Source organism: Osmerus mordax, chromosome 21 (genome assembly GCF_038355195.1).
Source record: "Osmerus mordax isolate fOsmMor3 chromosome 21, fOsmMor3.pri, whole genome shotgun sequence".
In the NCBI taxonomy this organism is placed as follows: domain Eukaryota; kingdom Metazoa; phylum Chordata; class Actinopteri; order Osmeriformes; family Osmeridae; genus Osmerus; species Osmerus mordax.
Genome location: NC_090070.1, coordinates 8,795,067 through 8,805,045, shown reverse-complemented (window position 1 = coordinate 8,805,045; position 9,979 = coordinate 8,795,067). Strand labels below are relative to the sequence as shown.

General features: G+C 45.8%; 2 protein-coding genes across 2 annotated transcripts in view; one reads left to right on the top strand and one right to left on the bottom strand.

Moving 5' to 3' along the window:
- Positions 1 to 338: 338 nt before the first annotated feature.
- aanat1 (arylalkylamine N-acetyltransferase 1) lies at positions 339 to 1,757 on the top strand. Its single transcript, XM_067259327.1, has 3 exons — positions 339 to 582; positions 777 to 931; positions 1,234 to 1,757. The coding sequence occupies exons 1-3, from the start codon at positions 441 to 443 to the stop codon at positions 1,540 to 1,542; spliced, it is 606 nt and encodes a 201-aa protein (XP_067115428.1). The 5' UTR covers positions 339 to 440; the 3' UTR covers positions 1,543 to 1,757.
- A 2,181-nt stretch (positions 1,758 to 3,938) lies between these two features.
- Positions 3,939 to 9,979, bottom strand: part of LOC136965232 (inactive rhomboid protein 2-like) — a 21,524-nt gene continuing 15,483 nt past the window's right edge. Inside the window, exons 18-19 of the mRNA XM_067259299.1 lie at positions 9,505 to 9,658; positions 3,939 to 5,949 (exon numbers count right to left, since the gene is read on the bottom strand). Coding sequence (XP_067115400.1) covers positions 5,530 to 5,949; positions 9,505 to 9,658 — 574 coding nt within the window. The 3' untranslated portion in view covers positions 3,939 to 5,529. The remainder of the gene's footprint in view (positions 5,950 to 9,504; positions 9,659 to 9,979) is intronic.

The following is a 9,979-nucleotide window of genomic DNA, read 5'->3' as shown; positions in this document are numbered from 1 at the left end:
TGGGAGTGCTGTTAACAGGCCTCATTGAGACAAAAGATCTTAATGGAAAGTTTTCCTCAAATGAGTCATATGGGGAATGAGTTCATTATTTACCGTATGGCTATTTTAGCCTACTGTGTATACCCCCTGATTGTTTCAACGTGGCACGAAGATAATTAGAGAAAGCCATGACGAATTACCCTGACAAATCCGAGTAATTATGTTTATTATTGACCGTATTCTCTTAGAATGGAGGATTTGATCACCAAGCTTGCTATAGGCTTATGACCAAGAGCTCTTAAGAACCAAAGGTATAAATACGCATGGCGCAGCACTCTAACATCAGTCTTAACGCACAGCGAGGTCGTTTGGATTGGTTCAAGTTCAAATTAAAGACCGAGCGGCAATTTGTGTATAAAGTCTAAGAGAATTATCGAAAGTTGTGATTTTGAATCGACACCATGTCTGTAGTCAGCGCCTTGCCTTTCATGAGACCTCTTCAGATTTCCCCGGGGCGTCAACGTCGCCACACGCTCCCGGCCAGTGAGTTCCGTTCGCTGAGCCCCGAGGACGCAATCAGCGTGTTTGAGATAGAGAGGGAAGGTAAGCCAACGGATTCTGATACACTGTAAATGTAACTTTTCTGAATTGATTTATTTTTCTTTATTTTTTCTTTTTGATTTCTTATACAATTTGTTTAAATGTCAGGACCGACTTAGGACAAGTCAGCATGTGAATGTATATGCTACTAATGCATAGTACAAAGAAGGCTAATCATTCCTTCTCTACCTTCACAGCCTTCATCTCAGTATCTGGCGAGTGCCCTCTCCACCTAGACGAGGTGCGACACTTCTTAACGCTGTGTCCTGAGCTGTCCCTTGGCTGGTTTGAGGAGGGACGGTTGGTGGCTTTCATCATAGGCTCTTTGTGGGACCAGGACAAGCTAACCACGGTAGGACCAGCACCTGTATGCTAACTACACCTGCTAGCAGACACATGGACGTTTTATATAAGTATTTCGAAATGCAGTATGATCGTGTTAGCAAGGTATTATAACAATTGGCATATACAACTGAAGCATTCCCAAAAAACGTTTGCGTTATGAGATGAAAGAGAGCAGGCAAATCATACAGCAAATGTAAGAACATCTGAAGACACAACAAGGGTGATGCATTTGGTTGATTGACATATTCTCCTCCAAACATTCCCACATACTTAAAAAAAGATCTCTCCTTCCTCCCCTTCGCTGTCCAGGATGCCCTGATCCTGCACAAGCCTCACGGCACCACAGTCCACATCCACGTCCTGGCCGTCCACCGCACCTTCCGCCAGCAAGGCAAGGGCTCCATCCTGATGTGGCGCTACCTGCAGTACCTGCGCTGCCAGCCTCGCGTGCGCCGCGCGGTCCTCATGTGCGAGGACTTCCTGGTGCCCTTCTACCGAAAGTCGGGCTTCAAAGTTCACGGCCCCAGCGAGATAACCGTGGGGCCCCTTACATTCACGGAGATGTACCACCACGTCAGGGGCCACGCCTTCATGCGGCGCAACAGCGGTTGTGTCTGAGCTTTGCTGAGTGTCGAAGTGGAGTCCTGCCAGAGGCATTGTTAGACATAAAACTCTACTGGGGCACAGTAGAGTGGGGCACAAGCTTGCTGCGCACAATGCACTATAGGCTATAGAAACTCCCCTTGCTTAACCCACTATACAGGAGTTTAGGGACGCAAGTATGATATCAGCTTTGGCAGGGACATCAATAGTTAATAGCGCGCACATTTTTTCGCATTCATTTGAGCGCTTCATGTAGCTAATATTGTTTTTATGTTTTAGCCTAGTAAAAATACGATGATCGGTAGGCCTATCATTTAGAAACTATTTTTAGTTTTGTAATGTTTTCTTAGCCTACCTCAATTCTGACTTGTGTGCCGAGTCCGACACCTGGACTTCTGTGTGCGTGCTGCAGTGGCTATTTGGCAAGCTCAGAAGAGTGCTCTGACATGGAATTCTGCGTGCATCGGTTTGTGTTTTCGGTTAAACACTTTTACAAGCGTTGATTGGAATACTGCGTTTATTTTTTCCGGGATTATCAATCTAAATTAATGCACTGACTAATAAAGTAAATTGTTAAAACTCAAACTTTTGACTTTACTGAGGCACAGCAGATTTATACTGGGGCACGTGCCCCAGTAAAAAGGGTGTAACCATGCCCCTGATTCCTGCCCAAGTGGGAACGAGAGACGGTTGGGTCCTGCTTTCCGAGGATATAGGGTCTGTGAAGAAGGCTCTTGCTAATGTGGGCTAGGTCTGTATGTGGCTGGATGTCTGTACTAAAATGGGTTTGTGCTGCAGGGTGTTTGCCCTGCCTGCCAGGTATGTGTCTGTGTTAGCAGACAACCCTCACACCAGAGCCGTCTCTGCCTGCCAACCAATCCCAACTCACTATATTAACAGTTTTCTTGGAAAATAATGGAATTACAGGTTGTCAGTTATAGCACTACACATTTTAAGGCATAAGTTATGTTACTAAATACAGCGAAATAGAGCTAACTGCCTAAATAACGAATTGTTTTGTCATTCGAGCATTATATAGAACATCAAAAGGACTACTGATTTTCTATATTGCATATAAGGAAATTTTATTTATATGTTTTTTCAATATTATTTTTTATTAATGCTGGACATTTCTTATATAAAACGTTTTTTTAATTAGTTTGCTGCAGTGAGAGCAGTGGCAATAGAAATGTGCTGCAGTTCACTGCATAATGTGTTGCAATGGATACTATGGAATCCCTCCATCAGTTACCCTGACTGTGGTTAATTGAGTTGAGATTGACCGTGCAATGTAGGTGTCAACTAGCTATGTGTTGATGTCTTGTGGCTGCACTGGTTGTGTGTGTATGTATGCAATGCAAGCATTAAAAATAGCATAAACTCAGCATCCCTTTTACTGTGTTCCCTTGATCCAAGCAACCTGCAGGGACGCTTTCTTATTTCCATGTCAAACCATAATAGTTGTCATTATTTAATTAGAAGTCTTTTTTTTCATAAGCACTGGGCAAATTCAATTACTATAGGGAGTAACAAAGTATGTAAAATGTATCCCAATCATAAACACACAACCCCATGCAGTAGAATGCGCTTCTACAGACTGTATGCCTAAATGCTCTATGAAGACATGCCAGGGGAGAGACATGAGAGAACTAGGCTTTGTCTGTTGCAGATTGATTAGAACCAGCCCGCCTCTCTCTCTCCTCAGGCTCGAGTGATTGGACAACTAACGGGCTGAGACTGCTGTCAATCTCCATTAGCAGGTATTACCACTGCACCTGTTTACTGGCACCGAGCGCCCAACAGTAAACATATCCAGCAAGCAGCATTAGAGTCGGTGTGAGCCTGGTGTGTGTAGAATGGGCTAAAGGTCTTATTAGGGTACTGCGTATGGAGATGATTAAGTTGTAAATGGAGTGATACTGTTTTTTGGGTGAATTGTTTGCCTTTTCCCCACTCCTATCTGGGTCTACTTCCTATAAACATGTTGTTCTTTTTTAAGAATACTGTAGAACCGTTTTTGGTTCGTGCCCACATGAGGTCTGTATCCAATATTTTTTTAACTAATGTTTTGTAAATAAAGTGACAATTTTTTTAAGGTTCCTCTTTTGCATGTTTCAATTGGGGACTCAAAACATGTCCTTTTGATCCACAAACACACAGATGTAGGCTACAGCGGGGTTTATGTGGCCCACTGGGATTAAAGTTGAGGGGTAATTTAGTCCTCAATCCTGAAGACTCCTTCTATTCCTGGCTCTACATCTCCACCTGCCTGGAAAAAACAGACAAAACATATAGTAGGAGCCAGATCTCCATTCAGGCAGGTATTTAAAATCAGTACAGAATGCAATTTAGCTTCATAGAGCAATTAAAACCATATTAAGACAACCCCATTAGTTCTAAAACAAGAAGCATAATACCATAATTACATTTAATTTCAGGGCCGTTGTGATTTTTTTATACATACATGATTTGATACATACATAGTTTGAATAATAACATAAAATATAGTAATACAACACTCTCACATTTCCTTTTTTAGTCCAATAAATAGCAAAATTATTTTGGTCCAATTGCCAATGTAGAAACAAATTCACTACATGCAATTATTTTGCAAATGTACAGTACAGAGTAGGAAGTGGTTCAATTTCAAGACTCGAGGCGTATAAACATCACAAAAAGGCACTGTGAATTCCTACACAGAAGTGGGGATGAAAAATGAGGCTGCAAATCACTTCCAGAGGCTGTTCAAATTTGTCAAAATAATCTAATAACCGCCGTTGAAATGGTTGTCACGTTTACCCAGGACACCACCAGTAGCAAAGCAACATATTCTAGACAAAGCAAAGTTTGTCTAGAATATGTCCTGCCTAAATCCGTTTCAATGCGGCAGTTCACCTTTCAGGAAATGTCTGTCAGCGGTTTAGGACAAACATCTTCCAAGAAAAACATGAAATATAGACCAAGGAAGTTTTCCTCCTTCTAGTAACTTCCATTGACAACCTCCTGGATCACTGCCAGATACAGTGCTAATGATTTTCTACCAAAACGTTTTTTTTTACAGAATAGACGGAACATTGACATTTCTAGTGGAGAATCCAGAAATCATCTTTCATCGCTACCAGTTTGAAATCGTTTTTTTCTAAGAAGGTAGCAAAGTAAGAGCATTGGTAAGTCCAATATGGCATAATTATGTGTGTGTTCATACAGTTGTGTTCAAACTCCAGCCCTGTCTTTAAGGCTGTGGCACAAAGTTCCAATGGTCGTTTTGCTGTTGTAACTATGATAGTAAATGAAAATACCAGCAGATTGACATTTAGGATTCGGATGGCATAGTTGGTGCATTAGGCAGCTGGTGATGTTTGATGACATTCTGGCAGGTTTTATTAAATGCGTTTCATCTTTTCCATCTTAAACTGAAAGACTCTCACTGTTCCTTTACAACAGCTGGTATCTGACAGCTGATGACAATTCAGTGTAACACTAGCTGGCACTTACACTTGACAAGCAAATCATGAATTAATGAATATATGTATAAAAAAAGATACAGAATGTATGAGGAAAATTGGTGTATGTTATATCAGTGACACTGACATGTCGCGAACACAGTATGAAACAGAATTTGAAATGAGAAATTATAGTTTTCCATACTTTTGAATATATGAGGAACAAAGAAGTACAAAAGTTAAGAGGCATTGGTAGTACGTAGATAAAGTAACTGTTTATAACATTATCCACAATTACAGTAGTCTACACTGATATAGCAACTTCAGTCAGATTCAGAGGCTCCGATTATCATTCGATCCCCGAAGACAGCGCAAAACACATTTGAGTCCATCTCTGGACCCTCAAAAAATCTTGTCCGCCAGCCGGTCACACTGAACAATTTGAAAATCCATTTCCCTTAGCAGCTCCCATCCCTTTGCGCTTCCCGTCCCCGTACCTGAGGTCTCGTAGCTTGCTAGCATGCGGTCGAGCAAGGTCGTGAGCTCCGGCGACCGGGAGCTAGTGCACCACGTGATCGATCTCGTACTTCTCGCAGAACTTGCTGGTGAAGGGCAGGCAGGTGAGGTGCTCCAGCCAGTGCCAGTGGATGGGGTAGACGTAGAACCAGACGAAGAGCGAGGAGAGCAGGCCGATGTAGACCAGGAGCGAGAGCAGGATGAGGATCCTCTTCCGGTACTTGTCGAAGTTCCCGAAGGTGACGTAGGGCAGGAAGGCGAAGGACAGCAACAGGCCGCTCAGGAAGCCGAAGATGTGGGCGATGTTGTCGATCCAGGGCAGGAGGCCGCACAGGAAGAGGAAGAGGACGATGCCCACCAGTTTGAGGAAGGCCTTCCAGGGGTTCAATAACATCTGCCAGCCTTGGAAGAGCTCCACAAACAGACAGGCCAGCAAACCAAACTGGGACCCAGCTGGTCCAACCTAGACAACGACACAGGAAGAGAGATTCTAATGATTAAAAGTAGGGCCACACAACTGTTACATCTGGACCAGCGGCTCCACGTCGACGCTCGGATTCACCAGAGTACTAGTGGCGGCGCTGTCAAGTGCAATACGCACCATTGCGCACACCTGTGTTTCTGTTTGTTCACCTGTTTCTGATTATCGTTAGTAGAGTATATAACCCGGGTTTTTGTTTTACTTGGTTGTCGGTTATTATGCGTTACACTGTCCTGACGTATCTCGTGTCAGAGGTTTTGATTATTGTTCGGAGTATGGGCCTCCGTTGTTGCAAATCCCAGAAGAGTTATTAAAAGAACCATCGAATCTGCACTTGCCTCCTCATTCCTGCAAATACCGTAACAACAACATTAACTTACCTTAAGTGAAATGAGGAAAAAAACGCTATTCTCGACATGAAACAACGCTTAGTGGGATGTATGCTGAAACAGTTAACAGGAAGCTTTGAGGAGGTACAGATTGGAGTTTATTCCAACAAAACACTTCTAACCACAATGACACGTCACTGCTGAGCAGAGCATACTACCAGTCCCACGAGTGAGTCAGATGCAACGTCTTGAAGACCCCCACACCTATGGAAGTTCAGGATCTCCGAGAGGTGCAGAGTCACCTTTCCCTTTGACCTGATCAGATTGACGTCATGGCTCCGATGGTTAGCTGAGGGCAGGTGGCTAATCTGAGAGTTCAACCTCTCTCCATGGGTGGGAAGGAGAGAGCGTTCATCCCCCTACACACGCCTCAGCCACGTGGTACACACACGCTCACCTCGGGTTAAACTACACTCTCTCTTCTGTGTCGCAAACCAGTACGAACACATTAGGGTACGATACCAGTTTGGAGTATTGGAGAGGGCACATTCTTTTATTACATTACCTAGGTCACCAAAATATCCTCTGTAGAGCAGGTGACAGATTGACCGACGACATTTCAAACTAACGTCAGAGCACTTTCAACCAATGGGCTTCATTATATATATATTTTGTATCCATTCCTCCATCCATACCAGTCACTCTACTCAGTGATAGTCTCCACCCCAACTCCAGTTGTGATCTCGTGGGCGCCCCGGTACATTACCAGGGGCTTCAGCCGTCGCTGCTAAGCCCCTCCTGTCAAATCCCACCTTGTGTGGCGCTCCCATGCCTGACGGCTCTTCCTCTTAATGCCTTAGACAGGTGACACGATACTAATCTCACGAGCACTTCTACTTCCAGTTGTTGTAGGGGGATTAAAGGAGAAGGCGGTTCCACGAAGCTCTGTGCTGAGGTGATCCATCGGAACGGATGTCATCGCAGCGTGACCTTCTAAAACGGTGAGGACTACGGAAGGCTACAGACGAACATTCTAGAAGGCTACAGACGAACATTCTAGAAGGCTACAGACGAACATTCTAGAAGTCGGACTTACGAGAACGTAGAAGTTGGAACTGTCCGTTTAATACACTCTAGTTTACAGGGTTTGAACCTCATCGCTCATCAACATCTCATCTTGCACAAGTTATTGAACAGTACGGGACGCCATCCTTCGGCACGACACGTCGGGCGAATCCCAATAGCACCAGGTGGTCCACTTCACCTTCCACTCCATTTCCAGCTCGTGTGAATGCAGCATGAGGACCGCTCGCTGACGGAGGGCCGCATCATGGGGTGTCGTTAACTCCAGTAATTAGATCATCTCCTCTTATTCGAACTGGCTGCTAAGTGGCTTGGTACCCCTACCCCCCCCCCCCCCCCCCCCCCCCGCCCCGCCCCCCCCCCCGTGTGTGTTTTTCCGGCCGCTATTCCTGGTCGCGCTGGTGCTCGGGGTGTCTGAACATTTAGTCATTTTAGCGTCTGAAGGACGCCACGTCAGAGTGACGTCCCGTCGGCGAGGGGGAGAGGCGGGTTTCATCGCAACGCATCATAACGTGTCAGCGCACACGGCAGCAGACGGGGTAACGATTCAGGTCAGCCTGTGTTTACAGTACGCTGTCACACATCACTGTATGGGGCGAGACGGGACTTTTAGTTAGGGACGTGCGGTAACTCGGGAATAATTGCTTTCTCGAAACCAACCTCTGGAAGTGAATAAATACCACATATGGGTTGTTTAATTACTGTTTGCCAGCCCACACAATATAATTATGGGCTAATCTGTGATGATTAGAGAGAGAGAGAGAGAGAGAGAGAGAGAGAGAGAGAGAGAGAGAGAGAGAGAGAGAGAGAGAGAGAGAGAGAGAGAGAGAGGGAGGCACAGAGTAGAGCTTTACTGGCATTGGCTGGACAACAGACCAGTGCCAGTAAATGTGGGTAATCCTGTCCTTCAACTGGGTTAATAACCCAGGAACAAAACGTGCTTGATGCTTCCTGAACTCGGGTCCGAACAATGAGCATTTTATGCACTGGGAGTCCATTCATTTGATAGACAAAAACTATGACTTGTTTTTGTTCTTCCTTATTTGGATGGGACAGTGTAAGGGTTTGTGGGGATCACCATCCCTTCCTGCGCTGTCTACATTTAGCCATTGCTGTTTCAGCAGCCCTCCTCCTCATCCCACTCACAGACAGTATTAGCCCCCCCCATCCTTCAAGAGGATTGTTCCATTTCCATGGGCACATCATACAGGAGATAAAGGAATGGATTAGACCTGAGGATGAACCACACAATGAACATCAACAACCAGTTTGGGCCAGGAGTGAGAAAGACATGGAGCTCTCTGTGTGTGTGTGTGTGTGTGGAGAGGGGGGGGGGCAAGTGTGTTGGTGTGTGTGTGGAGAGGGGGGGAGCAAGTGTGTGTGTGTGTGTACAGTATGTGTGCCTGCACTTTAACTAGTGACACAGCCAACGAAGTGGACATAAGCTGAACTAAACTCAATATATCCAATAAGAAAGTGTATAAAGTATTTTGTTCGTAAATACGTAGCATATTGTCCGATAAAGCAAGGCTGAATTGGAGGTTTCCCGTTGTCTGCCACTAGAGGGAGACTGGCACAGCACCACTACAGGTGGGTAGTACTTCACCTCTCTGAGGTGAATAACCACCAACATAATGACTAAACTTCTGAAGCTAACATTGCTGTGGTGAGAGACTGAAGGGTCCTCTGCCTCAGGAGAGCCAGGGCAGGGGAGGCTGGAATCTGGCAGATCTGCCCAGGGCAGGGCGTGGGAGGCTGGATGGAGAGCTGTTTTCCCCTCCAGACAGGGTTACTGATATCCAGTTCCCGTAATCTCCCTCTCCAAAGCTCCAGTTGACTCCAGTGAGTGAGCTGAGCCTCTGACCGTGTGGAGCTATGGATGCCCCCCCCCCCCCTCCCCTCCTCCCCCCTTTCTCTCACGCCACTTAGCTGACAGCTTGCATGCAAAACACCTGACTGGCTCAGTGGAGATATGCCATGTGGCACGGGAGAACACTGGGAGGAATGGGATAGGGCTTGGGCGGGAAGGCAGGAGGAGAGGGTGTTGTTTTCGATGTGTTTTTATTTACCGTACGTGTTGTCATCCATGTATTGCTTTCTGTAGGGTGAACGTGCGTGTGTGTACCTCGGGTCGGTAGGGCAGGAAGAGGGCGCTGGCCAGGTTGCCGGTGATGCCACTGAGGACGTAGATGATGGAGATACGGACCCAGCCGGCCAGCTTCTCCAGATCCCTCAGGATGGTCATCTGGAACACCACAGACACCAGGCAGTGCAGCAGGCTGTACACACACACACACACACACACAAAGACACAGAATGTCAGTCAACACGTTAAAAGCACCTAGCACACAGTACCTACAAACACACACACAGTAACTATTTTTCTCTATCCACACACATACACACACAAACAAAAAACATTCCCATACTCAGCCTCACTTATCCCCACCATGGGTGGGAAAACCCTAAAAACAGTATTTGCCTCTAAGCTTCTACTTATGGGCCTAAGGGAAATGTATCCCATTAGGGCTGGCATTTCCACTCATGTGCCTCCAGTGCTGGTGGGAAGGCAGTCAGTGACCAGGACTATGGGAGGGGAG

Coding starts and splice junctions, on each gene's coding strand:
- aanat1 (XM_067259327.1), top strand. CDS start 441: ATGTCTGTAGTCAGCGCCTTGCCTTTCATGAGACCTCTTCAGATTTCC. Junction 583..776: donor GTTTGAGATAGAGAGGGAAG/GTAAGCCAACGG, acceptor CTACCTTCACAG/CCTTCATCTCAGTATCTGGC. Junction 932..1,233: donor ACCAGGACAAGCTAACCACG/GTAGGACCAGCA, acceptor TTCGCTGTCCAG/GATGCCCTGATCCTGCACAA.